Source organism: Aulonocara sp. 'chitande type north' Nkhata Bay, linkage group LG1, assembly GCF_057382095.1.
Source record: "Aulonocara sp. 'chitande type north' Nkhata Bay isolate Kocher_YH1m ecotype deep benthic linkage group LG1, A_spYH_male_GT1.1, whole genome shotgun sequence".
Classification (NCBI taxonomy): Eukaryota; Metazoa; Chordata; class Actinopteri; order Cichliformes; family Cichlidae; genus Aulonocara; species Aulonocara sp. 'chitande type north' Nkhata Bay.
In genome coordinates, this window is record NC_141344.1 from 30,896,977 (window position 1) to 30,915,888 (window position 18,912).

General features: G+C 43.2%; 1 protein-coding gene across 9 annotated transcripts in view; it reads left to right on the forward strand.

Moving 5' to 3' along the window:
- Nucleotides 1-18,912, forward strand: part of neo1a (neogenin 1a) — a 152,923-nt gene that overhangs the window by 80,694 nt on the left and 53,317 nt on the right. For all 9 annotated transcript variants that reach the window (XM_086293365.1, XM_086293401.1, XM_086293375.1 and 6 more), the window contains exons 3-5: nt 3,598-3,873; nt 5,235-5,385; nt 16,201-16,337. In XM_086293365.1, the coding sequence (XP_086149491.1) occupies nt 3,598-3,873; nt 5,235-5,385; nt 16,201-16,337 (564 nt within the window). The remainder of the gene's footprint in view (nt 1-3,597; nt 3,874-5,234; nt 5,386-16,200; nt 16,338-18,912) is intronic.

Sequence of the window (18,912 nt, forward strand, 5' to 3'; positions counted from 1 at the left end):
TTTGTGTTTGTGTCCTGGTCTTATGTTTAGCCGTAGCAAGTGGAGAAATTGTTGTTATATGTATCAATAAATTACATCGTGTTAGAATATATTGTTGTTTTATTGCCCTGTCATTAGTCTAATGACATCATTATTATGCTAATTGAAAGTGAAGAAGTAAAGGTTGCACTGTGAAAAATCCCTCTGCTAGTTACCCGTTTAGACTATGTAATTATGCTAGATCCTGTCTTTTCGGTAACCTTTGGTGTTTCTGTGGGCTTAAAAATATGAGCTCCCTCCAAAGCATAAACCATGTGACTTGATTTTTTTACATTCCATATTTTCTCCATGGAAAATTAGGTATTTCATGTTAGCAATCCAAACTCAGCATCTGGCCACGACGCATAGGGAGACATTTCCCCCCGGGCCCTGGCACAAAATGTAAGCCAGTTTCAGTTTTCGCCAATTACTGTAACTGACACTGCTTGAAAATATGTAACATCAAACACAGTTATGTTTTTGATCCAAGGTGAAAGACAGCCATTCTGCAGTCAGTCACTAATTCGCTTGAATCTCAAGGGAGATCCTTAAAGCCTTCTGTGAATTCTATTAAGCTGCTCATTATTATTCTATACCTTATTTTAATTAAGAATAGTGAGAACCCAACAGTGTGATTTAAGGGTACGCCTGTGTATGCGTGTACATAATTGCGCTTGGTTTTTCTCTGAGGTGGGGCAGGCAGTCGTTATGCTCATTCGTTGTGGCGCACTAGTTTTCGGCTAATCTCCATCCAGTGAGGGACGTGTTCTTTCATTAGCATTCTGATTATTATCAGCTCTACTGGTAGAGCCGAGCAGATAATGCAGGGTTTGATGAATCTAGCTAACCACCTTCCACAAAGGAGGCATTTGGTGCAAGTGCTGGGTGTATGAAAATGTTTTTGGGAGGATCAATGAGATCAGAGGAGGCACATTTTGCTCCGTTTAAAATGAAGAATGAAACCGCTTTCTGTTAGAATAAACCCTCCAGTCTTTGGATTTTGGCCGCTGAAATACCATTGCTCTCCTGGACTCATTTGGCTCCATCACACTCCGATAATAAGTGCAGATTGGCAGCCCAGCACTTCAGTTCAATAGATGGTGCTGAGCAAGGCTCTGGAAAATGAAGCGTCCACCAAGTTGATTTAAATGGAGAATTGTGATTAATTAGAATCGATAGTGTTAGCATCGACACTCACCGCTTCCCATCTACAATGCCCCTTGCCTTGACCCACACTTAATGTGCTTATGTACACTTTAGCACCTAACACGCAAGCATAAGCACGCGCATACATATTCATGTCATCGTAAGCAGTCCACTTCATTATAACTGGCTGTTACACAACGGCTGTCATGCTCTTGTGAGTTAGGCTCCCCACATACACCCACTCTCACACAAACACACACCCAGAAACGCACTCCCTGAAGACACGGCAAGCTGATGAACAGCCTGCGGAGATGTGATGAGGCAAGAGGAACAAAGGATTAGTCGATTGAGAGCTGGAGACTGACTAACTGCAGACCGAGTCAGAAAGTGCTCACTACAGTCTGAACTGAAGTTGTACAGACACAATGTTCTCCCCCTGCCCTGCATGTCTGCAGATGACTTGTGGAGCCCTCTGCCGTGTCTTCCTTGGCCCACAGTGTAAAGGCTTAAGCTTTTCCACTAAGTCTCTAGTCACTTTTTAGACCTCAGATGCATTAAGTGAGGGTCATTCTCATCTTTAGAAATGTCATGGGCTAAAGGATTTACTTACTATCTGGAGAGCACTGTATAAAGTTAAAGGCTGTCTGGTATTTCTATTAATTAATAAATTTTTTGGTCTTTATCAGATAAGCACATTGAGGCCACAGTACACGGTTTGGCCTGATGTCATTGTGCACATGTCCATTTGCAGAAAGTAAGATTAGAATTATTAGGGGTGTAAATGTGTCTTAAATATATTTTAAGACACACACTAACTCATAAACCATTGCTTTTCTCCTCACTATTATATATAATTTTTATCCCTTTAATCTATCAGTCCAGTGTTTTGTTTTGTTTTTCAATGAGTGTAACCCATGATTATCAATCATCATGCAGTTAATGAGCTTATTTTTTCCCTCTTAATACATTTTAGTTTCTGTTTACCTCTACTTAACATTTTTTTGAAAGAACAACAAAAAAAATGTGGAGGAGACATCGTTAGGCCCCGACTGAGGGGTCATTTTTGACCTCTAGATAGATATCTGATGATCGAAGGCACTCTTTCAGTTGTGGCTTGTCTTGAGCAGCACCAAGCAGTGAGTAAGTCTGAGCTTGTAGGGAGGGGCGAAAGTATCTTTTAATCCCTCAATAAGTCAGCTCATTATTTTTTTCCTACCCTGCCATGATTATATATTAAGTGATTGGCAGCTCAGTTACAAAAATATCAGCTAAGCCAATATTAACCGAACTGTGCTGAGATATACTCAGAGAAGCTGTGCACGTCGGCCCAGGCCGGGAGGGGAGTCTGTCACTGTTGGGCCCTTATCTTAAAGTGTGATTTACCCTGGAGCCATTCCTGGCAGGGGATTTGAGGAGATGTCTGTAGGTGAGGACGGGGCGGACGCCAAGTCATCGCTTAGCAAGTCTTCAGCGGAGTTACAGCAGCTAAACTTGCTCTCATAAACAGAAAAACAGACACTCAAACAAGACTCTTTGTTTCATCTGCACAAATTTCCAAGGAGACGATCACAGTTGGCCCAAAACCTCGAGAGGCCCTCCATGATAATAACACAGCATGTTGCACTTTTCATTGGAGATGGAGTGGCCTTCTTACTTTGGAAAACAACAAACTCTTCCCTCTGCCTCACTAATAAACCCAAGAATAACATTTGGAGTTTACACATTGTAAGTTCTTTTTAATTGAAGTCATTGTGCGCGATTGTTTCGGAAGCGGCCCGGGAGTGTTGGTTTCAGATCAATGACTACAAACCCAGGAAATAATTATTTTGCATCAAGATGAAAGTCGGGCTACAGCAGCGCAAACAGCCTGTGGATCCAGCTTTTTTTTTTTTAAATTAGTGCCGTGTGTCTCCTGCTCTGCGTGGCAAATTAACATCCACCATCAAGGATAAACGATTGTACGACACGGGTGTGCAGGAGAAGGGTGGTGGTTTGTTTGTCTGTTTGCAAGAGATCGGGACAGGTGGGTGCTGAAGATTTTGGCCTGTTTCGCTCCTAAGAATATAACCAGAAATTGGATGGATGTGCAAGAGAACGCTTCCAATATTTTTCAGTTCTAAAGATGAGACGAAATATGCAGCTTCAAAGTCAAAGTTCAAAACCGATATACCACATTCTTTTTTATAGCTTCATTAGCTGCTGTGGTAATCAATTTGCCTTTCCAATCTGCCTTAGCAAAAATTTACATCCAATTGCAGCTTAAAGTTAAATTTAATGAAATGAAACAGTCAGATTTGTCAGCATGCCTTTGCTTTCAAGTTTACTAAAAACCTGAAGCCCTGCTTTTTTCATTCAGGTTTCATAAACCCCTTAAACTGCTACCATAAAATTTTGCTATGAGTGTTCCTCATCTGCCTTATCGCTGTCTTGCAGGGATGCCCAGGTTTGCCAACCAACCGTTGCCAGCCACTGCGCGACTTGGGGACAGTCAGGTGATGGCATGTGAGGTCAACTCGGATCTGGTGGCCTTCATCCGGTGGGAGAAAGACCGACAGCCCCTGGAGCTGAGTACCAGGTTGATCCAGCTACCGAGTGGAGCCCTGGTTATAAGCAATGCCTCGGAGACGGACGCTGGCACGTACCGCTGCCTTGTGGAAAACGTTGGCTCTTCCAAGTTGAGTGATGAGGCCGAGCTCCAAACTGTACCAGGTAATTTGAGAGAACACCAGGTGAAATGTTGTCCATTATGAATCTACATCTGTTACTATAGGAACTTCTCGCTGTAAACTCAGTTATGCAATATAATGAATACACTAGTATTGTTTTCTAATATTAAAATATTTTACCCTGCTTGTCATCAGTTGTCACCTGTTAAAACGTCACCACATCTTTAGAGCTTTTAGACCCTCGTAGGTCCTCTTGTGAGGTAAATTGAAATTTGTATATAGTCCAGTGCATCATTTAATTACAGCAGTACATTGAGTTCTCTCTCGGTTGCTCATTACCTTTAGTGTGAAGAGACCCGGCTACCTGTGGTGAGAGATTTTTGAATGCTAGCAGGAGCGGTAAAATTCCCACTGGGGTTATCAGTGACGCAACAGTAACTCAGCTGCAGCTCAAAAGGAACCCGAATTCCATTGTGGCAGGGTCTTGTCTCACCCCCCTGGAAGTTTTATTTACTAAGTTGTTAAGCACCAGGCTCCTGCCAGCACAGGGAAGATATTAGAGGCTGTAAATCAGACTTCAACAAGGCCCCAGTGGGGGTCTTCATCTCTGTTTGCCTCCTTTACAGATGTGTGGTAGAGTGGCAGGAAGTTGGAGCCACACAAAGGGGAAGATTTTAAAGCTTTGTGACGAAATGGAAATACATTTTTGCGTGGACACCATCAGATATTGGAGGGACATGAATAAATGTATTAGGTGTAGTTATTATCATGTGTAGTTGTGTCTTTTTTTTGTTTTCTTGTGAAGGCACAACCAAATACAGCTCTGGTATTTTCGCCGTGAATCGCTGAGTGGGAGTTTCACACATTCCTGTGAACTCGCAGCAGTTCATTATTAAAAAAATAAGAAGTCTGGCTGACCATGACCCTCGTGGTTATTACTCGATGCTATTCCAGCATTAAGTTGCAGCTGGAATCATACACAGCAGTTTGAACTCATACACAGCTTTATCTGTGCTAGATATCATTATCATTATTCAGTCTGACTCTTTGTGGCTTGAGTGTCAGGCTGTCAGTCAGTCTTAAGTGTAAGATGGATGGACATGGAGGTTAGCTTAATCAACCCTAGCCTTAACCTCAGCCTTAACGGTCACCCCCCCCCCCCCCCGGTCAATTAAGAAACTGCAGGGGAAGCTGGAATTCCTGTTGCAGGCTGCAATTTACTGTTTGTTTGTCCTTTTTTTCTGATCAATAAAACAAATAATACACTTGATAAGAGTTCAAGATGAAAGCGGCTTTGGAAAATAAAGACAATACCCACTCTTGAGTTTTTAATTCTTCCCAGAAATTCTTTGCTTAACCTCAGTCTTAACCCTGACCCCCTTTTTTTCCCCCTTCACATCTAAGAAACTGGCGAGGAGAGGAAGCTGGAATTCCTGGTGCAGCCTGTGTCTGTGACCAAGACGACTGATGCCAGCGTGCTGCTGCCCTGTGTGGCCACGGGTTACCCTGCACCACGCATCAGCTGGATGTTTGGAGACAAGCTGCTGGAAGAGAGGTACGTGTAGGGCAGCTCTGTGATCTATTGTTTGATGCATTTATCTATTCTGATCGAAAAAGCAGAGATTGTTAAACAAAAAAGAAAAAACAACAGGTTTGGATTATCACCTGAAAGTTGCCAGTAATTGGCGATAGTTACAGTAAAGCCACAAGCAGTTGTGCTCAGCTTCCCTGGGCTCTCGCACATTCCTAGGTTTATAAAAGCAGCAGAGTACTGTAATGTACTGCTCCTTTGTACCTGGTGCCTCTGGCCTCCAGAAGCTAAACTGTTAGTCCTGGCGCCTGCTCCCCAAGGTGTTAATGCCGTTCTGCCACAGCTACCCAGAGAGCCCCGGGGGGAGACCTGGACGTGCCAACGGAGCCACTTCATCTGGGAGAGCAGGCTGTGGGGTTGCCAGCTGAGGGGAAGTTCACAAATTAAGAGCCAAGACAGAGTGTCACAGTGCCTGTGCTCTCACTTCTCTGGCTCTCATTAGCTCAGGCAGTGCAGCTCAAATCCCTCAGAGAGAATTGCATTGGACATGTGAAGTTTGGTTCTCACCAATTAAGAAAGCACTTTGTTTACCTAACCCCTGTGTGCTGCTCCTGTGGAATAATAACTCTTCAACTCAACGTGGCTAAAATGTGGCTCATTCATCTAAATCTAGCTCAGAATGGATTTGGGCGTTCAGTGAAATTAAATGTAAGGTCGTCACATTGGTAATCGCGAGGCCCCGGTGCGGTGTGAACGAGAATATCATTAGACCTTCCAACCTCTGGTTCCAAGCATAGCTCCACACCTCAAGTTTTTAATGCCTGTGGAATTGTCTGAATGTTCTGACCTCCAAAGGGAGCTGGGTAAAAAGGTACTTATTAATCTACCTTCTATTAAATACAAGACAATATCCAGCTCGCATAGCCACCCCCCTAGGGTGTCTCCGTTGGTAATTAGCAAGCATAGTGAAAAAGCAGGGATGTCTGGGTCATATAGAAGAAGACCCCGATGCTCCTGCCTTCAGCGCAAAAAAAAATTGAGCGGTGAATACATCTCCAAGGTTGTTCCTTTGATTTTTTTTTTTTTTTCTTTTCATTAACGACGACATTGACAATTAAAAAGAATAGCAGTGGAATTTTCCCCTTTTTTCCTGTTGAGAGTCTCTTGTTCCTTCCAGGCATTACATGAAAGATAGAGGAGCTCCTGTCAATTAAAAATTGGTGTGGCATGTAGTGTAAGGGAGAGAGTAAGGGGAATCTGCAAAGAGTATCTAATTGGTCTTTGGTGCGCAACACAAACAGGGCCTTCAAAGCAGCGACGCTGGAGCTGTAGACATGAGATGAGAGTTGATGAAGACGTGTCAAAGCTACCAATCGAAAGCGGAGCAGCTCAGCGATGGTGGGGAGTATCGCTGCCGATCCTTCAGCTCGGTCACATCTCTTGTTTTCTTTTTCTCTACGTCTGAATTCACAATGGCTTACAGCCACTATTATCCCGAGCAACAAATAACAAAGGTAACGCGATAAGAGTGCAAGATGAAAGAGGCTTTGGACAATGCAGACTCTTGAATTTCTAATTCTTCCCTGTAATTCTTTTCTAGTCCTTCCACTTTCTGCCCGACTTCACTGAAGTTCTTTAAGATACTTTGAAAGACGCAGAGGAAATCTTCAAAAGTCTTTTCACAATGTGCTGCATAAAGGATTTCTGCCATAAGTAGGATTTCTGTCTTAGGTCTTTGAAGAGTCTCATTAGCATGTTATTCATAACCTGTCAGGAGACATTTCATTGGGATCACTTGCCCGTATTGGCATGTAGGCCTTACTGGCTGTTTAAAAATGTCTCTATGTTGACAGACAAGGACAGAGCAGAGGGCTGAAACTAAACAGGTGGTTGCCCCACTCTCAGTCGATCAGTAGCTGATTTCTCTTTGTTGTGTCCGGCTCACGGGGCCACTGTGTCAGATCTGGGAATAATATTCATAGATTCTTCTTGTGACCAAGAAAAAGCGTGTTGGATCTCGGTCAGTCACAGTCTGCAGTCTTTTACAAATCTGTAAGCGATAGAAGAGAATGACCTAACCTAACTACCGACACCACCACCACCCTTTTGTCATGAGTGAAAATTAAGTCCTGGACCTGTTGATTGTGGCTCACCTGGGACAGAAACTTGTCCTCTCCTGCATGTGTCTGAGTGTGATTATAAAGAATCATGCGGTGAGATGCTGCCTCACTTCACACAGGACAAAATGATCCCTTTTTACGTGTGAAGCTCTTGTTTGTTTGATCAACTCATTAAATGATTTATGTTGTTTTTTGCAACCCACCAACTTTTATTGGTAGACATATTTTTCTCTACTTGCAAAGTAATTTTTGGATAATATCTCCTTTGTTATATATAAACATACACTTACTGGACACTTGATTAGGTATGTCTTGCTTGTACTCCCTTTGATCCTCAGAGCTATCTTAATTCTTCATGGCACAGATTCAACAAAGAGCTGGAAACACTCCTCAGAGGAAGACGGGACAAAGACATGCTGTGGATGAGAGCCAGAGATTAATAATAACTAATAATTTTACACAGAGAGGTGTATAAACACAGAGTCACATAGTGTACGGCAAATTCTGACCCTACCATCTTAAAGTATTCTTTTGGATGGAGATCTGGTGACTTAAGTACAGGGAAGTCTCTCATGTTTGATATTATGTGAGCGTTGTAACAATGATGAGTTATCTTACTGGAAGCAGGAAATGGTACACAGTGGTCATGGTGAGCAACAATATTCAGGTAGTGCTCGGGGCTTTAAACAGTGCTCAGTTTGTACTAATGGGCCCAACATCATTACACCAGCAGCAGCCTGAATTCTTAATACAGGGCTGCAAGGATGGATCCAAACTTTCATGTTGTTCACACCAAATTCTGACCCAACCATCTGAATGTGGCAGCAGAAATCGAGACTCAGCGGACCAGCCAATGTTTCCAATCTTCTGTTGTTCAGTTTTGGTGAGCTAATATTAATCGTACTTTGTTTTCAGCTGACAGTAGTGGCTCACCATGTGATCTTCTAAACTGCTATAGCCCATCTGCTTCAAGATGCACTGTGCATGGTTCTTCTGCATACCTTGGTCATAACGAGAAGTTATTTCAGTTACTATTGTCTTCCTGTCAATTTGTAAGCATTCTGGCCGTTTCCCTCTGACCGCTAGAGACAGTTGTGTAGGAGAGCCCCAGTAGTTCAGCAGTTTCTCAAATACTCAGGCGAGCCCATCTAGCACCAACAACCTTGCCATGTTCAAAATCACTTAAATGATCTTTCTTTCCCATTCTGATGCTCATCTTGAACTTCAGCACGACTAAATGCATTAAGGTGCCGATTAGATGATCAGAAATGTGCACTTTCAAGATGCTGAACAGGTGTACATAACAAAGTGACCGCAAGTGTAGTTGTCTGTAGAAAAGCAGGGCCTATCTGTTCCGATGCTACGTTTTCCAATGCACTCAGTATCGATCATACGATGGATTATTCTGCTGTAACGCGCTGTGTGTGTGTATTCGCCGGCGTCCTGAATGTTGCCTCAATTCAATTTAGGCTCTGAGCAATTCTATTGCCAAGGACACCGGGCTCAACATTTATTTTGATTAATATCAGCAACAGCATATGTAGCACTTTAAGCTGTTCCTTCAACACACTGAAAATGCAGTCTTTGTAAATATGCCTTGTTTCATCCGTTATACAGAGAAACAGGCCTTTGGATCTCTCAGACATACTGGTCCTGATGACACTTATGAAAAGGACAGTCATCTTTTGTTCTCGGGAGTATCTCTCAGTCACCTAACAGAATTCCTCAGCAGTCAATAAAATGGATGAATTATGCATGTCGGCCAGCAACAGGGAATTGACTGAATATGTAAATCACCGCCCCCCTTTCCAAAGCCTCAAAGTCATCTGTCTCCTCGCCTCCTTGTGCTCCTGTGTTTGCTTAAATATTACTCTGTGTATTGCGTTTAGTTGTGCATGAAGACGGGAATTTAGCTCAGCATATTTGTTAGCTATCATATCGTTTCATGTATTTATAGCTGTCGCGTAAGACACCGTGTCACTGTTGTGCCCGCTTTTCAGCAGAATGACTTGTAGCGATGTGGAATCCAAACCACTAGTACCTTAATAATAATTTGAAGATTCACACCAAAGAATTGATTCCACGGCTCTTGAAAAGACGGCATGACCGAGCAAATGCCACTGCCATTTAAATCCCCACTCTTTCAGATGCAATCATAGATAATTGCCTCTTTTTTTCCTTTTTTTTTTTAAAGTGAAGTCATAATGAAACTCAAAATTTGAACCTTCTTTGTTCATCACATCTTTTTTAATGTGTTTGCAGCGTTAAAACTCACACATTCAACCATTGTCGTTGTTTTGGGTTTTTTTTGTGAATTCCCACACCAATTTTCCATGTGCCATCATGAGCTTTGCAGGTTTTCAAACATTAAAGAGAAAAGACATTAAAATAAAAAACACAGGCAGTGAAACTGAACCAAAAAATTAGCCTAGCCTGATTTTCACTTGTTTCTTTCGTCACACCGGCAATTAGCGTGTCGTCCACCTAGCACTGAGGTCCTCCTCTTGCAGCGAATGATAGAGGTGTCAGTGATGTTTCGTGTGCATCTGGCTGACAGATATGATTACACAGACCACAGAACACAGTTTCTGCAGCCTAAGGAGGAAAAATGGAGAAACCTCTGTTGTCATCCGAGTGTCAGAATGTGAGTAATCTAATCATACGTAACTCTGTACAGCCCCTCCACCACAAAACCGTCTTCATAAAAGGGCTTTTACTGTGTTCATTACCGAGGTCATAGGTAAACGTTTCTGTTGTTTTCATCCCCCTCGAATATAAATGTAAATGTAGTTGCAAAACATCACTGCTAGCTACAGTACAGCAATGCAATACAGCAAATATGTACCTGATAAAGTGCATACATTAAAGCAGCATTCAAGATTCTTCTGGGTTTTCTCTTAGTCAGAAAACAAAACACATTAAGGAATTAAGATCAGTGTGAGTGTGAATGGAAAGTGTTCTGCTCCACATGTTTTCCCTCATTCAGAGAGGTTGGCATGCACGGTGGATATCCAGCACACCACGTACTCCCAGAGAGGCAGGAGGGTCCGTGTGCTTAGAATTCTGCATAGGAACTCAGATTTCTCCAGCATTGGTAAAATGATAGATGGCAGCAGCGGAGAGTGGGGTTAAGGTAATGGAGGGATTTTGCTGGCATGTGCAGGCTGAGAAAACAAGACAAACAACACAGGCTTTCTCTGAGTGGAGCAAGAGAAGTCTCTCTTTAGGCTGTCTCTCTCTGTCTCCAGCACATCAGTGTCTGTAGCTCTCCTAAAAGCATGCTTCCTGTCATAGCATTCATTTTTTTCTTTGCATCCTCATCACAATGTTGTTTTTCTTGCCAAGTAAAGATCCGTCAGTTGTTGGGCAGGGGCAGGATCCACAATCGGCTGCGTTTTTAGTCCTAAAAGGAATCTGCTTTTTTTGCGCACTGTGTAATTTACCTCATTAGTCAATGTAGGACTGAGAATATGGGGATTTATTCACTGATAGTGGAAACAGCTCACTTCCTCTCATTTGCTTTGCCTCTTCACCAGGTGTTATGTGGATATATGTCCCCCTGAGGCAGTACTGTGGCTTTGTAAATGTGACACAGCAAGGACCACACAGAGTTCAGGTGGCCTTGAGCACCTGGAGGCACACCAGCCATCCAAAAGTCTATTATGCGAGGCTTCATTGCAGTATGCACTAATCAAACCATCAGTTTATTCTTGGGGACCTTTTGTAGGGGGGGAAAGCAAATAAGGTAAGGAATGTGGGAGTTTTTTATTTTTTCCTCTCGAGGGTCCCGCAGCTTTCCGTTATGAACCAGAGGAAAACAAAAATGTTTTCATGACTGAGTCAGTTGAGAAACTTGAGCCTGTGCTGCTGGCACTAGGTTGTTTCTCATTAATCTTGCACATTAATTTTTAGTTATTTCTCCTTCAGTTTGTTTCTAAGGCCGGTCGGGCTTCCTTCTTTATCTTGTTTGTCTCTCCTGGTAGTTTCTTTAGCGTCATGTCTCATATTGGAGCAGGTATACATTAAAAAAACAGGGCGGTGGAGGGAGAAACCATTCCAACCCGCTGCCTGCCCTTTTCTCTAAGACGAGATCTGTTTTTGGCACACCTAGAACATGATTCAAATTCATGGAACTGTTATGATTTTGTTCTGGTCAAAATGGGAGAAGTTCAATTTGCGTTCACTTTGAACCACAAAGCCTAGAAGAGCAGAGTGGTTTGGATTCATAGTGCACCACAGTGCAGAGAGCCAGAGAGTGAAAAGAACATGAGATCAAACTGAGAAAAACTTAGGAGTTTCCACTCTATCCATTAATAATGAATCCCCCCTTTTTTTCTATTCTTTGTTGTTGTTGTGACAGTTGTGACAAGATTCCACCCGTTTTCCCCTCATGCTGCAGATAGCATGACCCGTGCCCAACTACTGTCACAACACCACTGATTGCTCTGTGACAGCGGTACTGCTCTGCCTCCACCTGCACAGCTCTTCAGTGATGTGCAGCTTCCCCTCACCCAGGTGTACTGACCTTGCTGCCAGTGTGTGATACGGAAGGCTGAGCCACCATTCACACATACCAAATGTGCCCACGTCCTTCTCTGAAGCCTCTGTGGCTGTCGCTGCCGTCAAAGCTGAATAGCAGAATGGGGGACAAGTTTATGTTAGAGGCCCATACACATTGACGGACGTACTCAACAAGTTTTCTGGATGTTGGAACTGTTGGAAAGGAGCTGAGGGACGAAAGGGTTGTTGTGCTTTCCAGTAGTTTGAAACTGAAATAGGGTCTTGGGGTTGTGGTTACTCAGGAGGTCGAGCAGGTCATCTACTAATTGGAACGTTGGTGATTCGATCACAGTCTCCTCCAGTGTGCATGCCAAATATTCCAAGATATTAACCCCAAGTTGCTCTCCAGTGCATCCTTCGGCATATGATTGTTAGATAGAAAGCACTCACGTGTTGCACAAATTTTAGCCATATATGATGTCTTTGTATATGGTGTTGTTTCTGCTGGGACAAACAATGTGGAAAGTTGTAGTTGTCAGAAGGGGAGCTACTGTAGCATGAACGCTGGCACGAAATCTGAGAAGACAGCAAGCCTAATTAGCATCGCCGTTCAGAACACCGCCCTGTAGCCTTCGCTTTGCTTGGATTGTATGCATGCGTGCATCTGCCGTTTTTGTAACAAGAAGAAAAGTGACGGTGGGAAAACAGCGAGCCAGTTTAACATCTCTTTGTAGGTAAATCCAGTTTTAATTAGAGTCTCACTTACCGCCGAGGACCTTCAGCTTACTGCACGAGACATCCTTCACATTCTTCCAGCAGGCACCGCGTCTTAATTTAAACGACCACAAGTGGAGCGAGCTCCCTCACAACAGTTTGAGGTGTCTCCGGCTCATTCAGCTCAAGCCAATTTACTTTGTCTCCCTCCCTCATGGTCTCAGTAATGCATTCCTTGTTCAGCGGAGCACTTTAGCCACTGCAGTTAGAGCCGAGATTGACTCGCTCTAAACGGAATGAGAAATTGCGCGGTGGTTTGACGTGTACTGTATGTTCCTCTTTCAACTACAAGAGGAAGCTTTCAATGCCTTTTACGGAGCATGCGGCATTAAAGGCCAAGAGTCTGAAAAGCTGTCCTGGTGAGACTTAACTGCAGGAACGCTTGGTGCTACATGCGTCTTTCAGAGAAATTTTTCATTCAGCGGGTTTTGACATGCAGAGCCTCGGAGCACAACCAGCCACACTCGCCCTCACGCGCAGAGAGGTAATCAATGTACAGCAGGACATTTGGCATTTTCTGTTTTCCTTACTGCAGTCTCGGGACTAAAAGGAGAGGCAGCCGCCTTCTTTGTGTTTCCCCCACTTTCCCACCTTGAACACTGAGGCCATCCTCTGTCAAGCCTTCTGCTGAGTGTACTATTTTTGCACCTGTTTCTTTTTTATACAATCTGGCCCCGTGTGTTGTTTGTTCTTCTCAGATTGCAGCACTCTTGAGTTTCAGTATGGCTCTTTTGACCTGAGTACATATACCTGCTCCTGGATTGGATTAAAGAGCAAGCCTTACACTGCTCACATATCTAATGAGAGGTTGGTTACAGGAACTGTTAATGTGATTCCTCTAGAATTTTTTCCTAGAATATGTCAGCTAGTGTTGCCAACTCTGTGATAGGATAGCTGTGTAGGAAACTATGGCTGATGAAACTGCTTAAAGTTAGCTCTTGACATAAACATGACATTTGACAACCTTCCCTGTACCCTTAATGATGACTTCTGACACCTCACGATATATCAATAAAGGTTGATGACCATTAGAATATGCTCTGGGTTTTGGCAAGAGTAACCTTATGCCCCTTTTCCATTAGTAGCTACTTGGGTCACCATGGTTTAGTGAACTCTGTACAGGTAGAGATCAATTGCTGATGCACCTCAAATATGACTGCTCTGTTCAAAAAAGAGAAACCAGGGTTACCCTTGCAGGCGTACAAGGGGGAAAGAGTTTAAGCTAACAATCTACAGAGGAGTAAATGTAGAGGCTATTTGTCGAATTCAGAGATTTGTAGCAATGACAGGCCAAGTGGGTAGATGCAAGTTAAACTCACTGAAATGCTTTAGGGTTTAAGAACCTTTGAGGAATTCCATTGGAAGTAAAGGATAACACTGATTTACACATGAGCTTCGAAAGTCCATTTTCTCGACCAGCTGTCAACTACAAAATGATGAGATCAAACTATTTTTTTTTCTCTGGATGAGGCTTGATGAAGTAGAAATGAAACGGCAAAGTCTTTTTGGTGACAGCAGGTTGAGTGCCACTTGAATGCTTCTCTCCAGCACAGACAGATGGCCTCAACGGCCAGCACTGCTGAACCCAGGTGCAGTCGAGAAAGGAGGTGCGGGAGCTTACGTGGAGTATCTTTGCCACTCAGCAGTTGGTTTAAAACAAAACCAGCTTTCAGCATATAGTTGTTTTCTTCAGTATCCTCCTCTTTTCTGCAGATATCCACTGTGCAGAAACCATTATGCGCTGATCTACTGTTCCTCAGTTGCATCTCGCTTGCTGTGGCTGTCTTTTGGATTTTTATCTTCTTCTGCCGACCCGCTGATCCCGCTTTTCTCCCTGCATCCCATTTTCTCTCTCTCTCTCTCGCTGTCTGAATGCAGAGTTCTCTCTGCGAGCTATTGATTACCATTTTTCTTTCCTCTCAGCATCCTCCTCCTCTCATGCTCCAGTGCTTGTTGAATCAAGCCGGAGCTTGGCCACAGACTGCATCCCCCGTGGGCTTGTTGGGGAAATCAAAGTTGGGACTGTTTAAAACGGAGAGGGGTCACTGGTTCAAAACGAGGCTGTACAAATACTTGTGTGTTTGGATCTTTGGGTTAGGCATAGATTCTTTAGGATAATAAGCAGCTGAATGAAACAGGTTTTCAGTCTGCTAGTCGGGCCCGCTTCACAGCACTCCAGTTAATTAACGGCTAATGAAAGAAAAGGAAAACGTTTGTTAAGGTGGAGAAAGGGCTGCAGTAGCGTGGCTGTGCAAACTGTAAATCCCAGCTGCTCTGGTAAAAGCTGGACTAATCTCAAGGCATTGCTAGAGGCCAGGGGTGTCCTGATATACTGCTATTGACAATCTCCATAATAATTAAAACTGAAAAAAATCCTATATATTATAGGACAATAACATATGATAATATTACAAACACATTATTACAGTCACACTTATTGTTTATTGCGCCTTTAGTACTACTACTCTGCAGGCTCAGCTTATCTACGCACTTTATGGCTTTCAGCTTTTCTTCGCTGTCACACCAGGAGAGGCTCGCTTCCCACAGCAAGCCTGCTAAGTTAGACTGACTTGCTCACACAGGCGCAATTATGCTGTTAGGTTGCTGAGCGAAGAATCGGAGACGGGAGAATTGCTGAAAACTCAACTTGGAGTTTAATTGCTGATCCTCCTGCTTTCTGATCATTTGCGCTACAACTTTGCCCCGTGCTTTGACTCAAAGGTGTGCCTGCAATTTGTAGCTTTTAGTCACTGTTTGGTGCTGGTTTCAGCTGTACAGAGGACTGTGTATATCAGTGACATTTGTTCAAGCTGGTTTATCAGTGATTTTTTTTCTTTCTTTTTTTTTGGCAGGAGATTATGGTGAATACACCAGTCTTTTTTCCATCCTAGTATTTTTACATCGAGAATCCTGTTTCTATCCCACGCTAGTTATAGTTCCAGGTTTCCAAATCCAGTAAACTGTTGGGAAGAAATGCAAATTGCTTTTCTTTCTTGGGGCGGTTGACTCTGCTTTTAGCATCTTTTATTTATTCAGAGAGTTGGTATGAGGTGACAGAGCAAAAAGAAACGAGGATGAGATGTGGAGTCAAACCCAGGTCAGCAGAGGAGCTCGGGGCTCCGGAGGATGCATCCATTACCGTTCAGCAATCTGAGCGAGAGGAGAATACATTTCATGTAAATGGGCTGCCATGACTTTCTACATATTTTACAAGTCTGTTTTAAAAAAAGATGTCGCTGCTGATGTTCAGCTGTGTCCACATGCTGTTAAGAGGGTCAGCAGCCTGATGGCTCCCGAGTGTGACGCCGACTGTGTTACATGTAGCAAGGGCCCAAGTAAAGGTCATTAATGTATGGCTATGATAAAAGAAAATACTGCTTACATGTTTAGGTGGAGCTAATTTTCTTTTTTCCTTTTCCACAACCTTCCTACTTTCTCTCCTCAGTGATGGTCGGGTGGAGGTGCTGGGAGGGGGCAGTCTACAAATTTCCAACCTCACGGAGGCAGACGCTGGGCTCTACACCTGTGTTGCAGACAATTCCAACACCACCATTGAAGCCCAGGCCCAACTCACAGTACAAGGTACCTTTATCAGCCTGTATTGTCCGCTTCCTGGTTTAAAACCAAAGGTCCGAACTGGATATCAAACCATACGGGAATATCACAAATGACCCATTTATTCTGAATGTCACTACAAGGATTAAAACATCCTAGTGTGGTTACAAGTCAAAGCGGCAACACAAGCTAAATTAATTCACAGATTAGAAATTAGTGTGAAGCAGCAGCACGCGAGGTTGCTTTAGTTACTAAGGAGAGTGCAGTGGAGAGAAGCTGAGCCTCTCCAGCTTCGACTGAACTCTCAGACCATCCTTCATCACCGAAAACAGCCTCATCTCATCTGATTATGTTTGGGAATGAGCTTATTAAAAGCCCTTCGGACTCATATCCCAGAAGCGAAACAAAGCCACTGAGAGCTCAGGATGAAATGAAATGAAACAAAGTGGATTTCTTGCATGCAAGCTATGCAGAGGTAGCGGTTTCCCAAGCACGTGGCTCAGTCCTGTTGAAAAAGGATATGCTCTTGCAGACACACATAGGCAGTGTTGGCAGTGAATATTTGCCACGGAAGCGTTCGTATCCGTCGATATCTGCTGTGTTTTTTTCTTTCTCCTCATGTCATTCATCTCGTCAGAGGAATAACAGAAGTATTTGAGGTGCGTACCAGACACTAGAATTAGGAAGGACTAGCTGGAATAGAACACAGAAGCAGTATGTAATACAATTTATCTTTATCTGTGTCTTTATGTTATTATTTTTCAGAGGATCGCATCCGTTGTTGAAACTACCCGAGAATCCGCTCTGTAATCAGAGTTTATGTTGGTTAGAATAATGCACGTGAATCCCACATAGCCCATGTGTATTTGTATGCTTTTCCCCGACGAGGCGAGTCAACAGGATTTGGTGTGAAATAACTTTAAAATGGGGGAAACAGCCCGAGGCTCGTTCTGAAGGTTCATTGCATTTCACACACAGCCCCAATCGTGCCACGACTCCCAACCCTTTCTTCCCCAAATCCCTTCATCGCTTCATCACCCCCACCATCCACCACTCTTTCATCACTTCCCGTCGCTTACTGTGATTAAAGGAGACAGTAATGGAAAATCGGATCAGGTCACAGGAGGACATCTGACTTCACTCGTTTTTCTGTCCTCAAGTCTGTCCAGCGAATTCCCTCTGAAATCCTTCATGTTTTCAGCTCAACTCCCGCCCCCCCACCGCTGGCCTCCACTTCCACGGTGACAGGACTGGAGAAGATTGATCAGCTGGCTTGAAATATTGTTGAAAAACATGCGTCACTATAATAGAATAAAGCAGTTGGATTAGTTCCAGTGCTGTTGACTCACGGGGCTAATTGCGTTTGCTTCGTCCAGATTCATAAAGAAACCAGATTGTGGCATTGATTTGCTTCCTTGACAACAGAAGTGACCCCGGAAAGGTCAATTGTTTCCCTCAATAAGTAGTTGCGCTTGTAAAAGACACTCGGATCAATGTGCTATGAATCTATACTAACAACAAAACAATTTTTCCTATGACTGACTCCTTCTAAATTACCTTAGGGCCTCTTCAGCTGCAGTAACAAGAGGAAATTGTGTGTTTACGCGGCCAGTGGCTTTTCATAAACACTGGACAGTTTGTGCTGGAGAGGGGATCCAGACAGCCAGACGGGGATTTGATATGGTAAAGGACTGTTGGGTTTCGCCTGCAGAATGCTTCAGGGTTTGCAGTGCAGCTGGCACTCATCTGTGAAACTAGAGATGCATACAGATTCATGCACAACATTTTTTTGCATAGTGGTGCCAAAGAAAAGATTAGGTATGCACTTGCTCCACACACCTGTGTGCATTGTCTAGCTAATGCATAGCAGGTTCAGAAATTATTTGAGAGTCGGGGACTGTTAAATTTAATTTAACCCTCTTTGAATGTGATTGCCCATCCAGTATTTTTAGTCCTTAGATGTTTATTTTCTGCAGTGTTCAGCGAGGTTATCGTTAACACTAATTCACTGGGCCATATGAATATGCTTTCATGTGAGACTCTCCTATACACAGTGGATGCAATTTGAAATGGGGCACAAGCTTTATTTCGTAGTTTGGAGGAAACAGAAATGGCACAATTTAAATTCAGCTTTATATGACAATTAAAAGGAGCATGAGGTTAAAAAAAACTAAGCAAAACTGTGGGATCTGCTGGTAAAATATACTGCAAATGAAAGTCACTGCGTGGATTTAAATAAGCAATTACTGCAGTGGTTAATATGTTTTGGCTGGTAACTGGTTATTTAATCTTTGCTGATGCAGTGAGTAGCTTTTCATTTTTTTCTAAACAACCACATTGGAAGACACATCCAGTGTTCATGGAAAAGATGCCATTTCACCAAATTCTCTGCCTACATCAAGCAAACAGAGCAACTAAGAAGAATGCTGAAGCTGCTAAAATTAGGTGAAGAACTGTCTAATGCATTACTAAGACCTGGAACAGTGGATGGTGGTCAGCCGTCATTTCTGAGGAAGAAATGTGATTCTAAAAAAAACATTTGATTGGATAGCACTTAAGTATGCTGGAAACAAATCATACAAAATCTATAGCAGAACTCAGA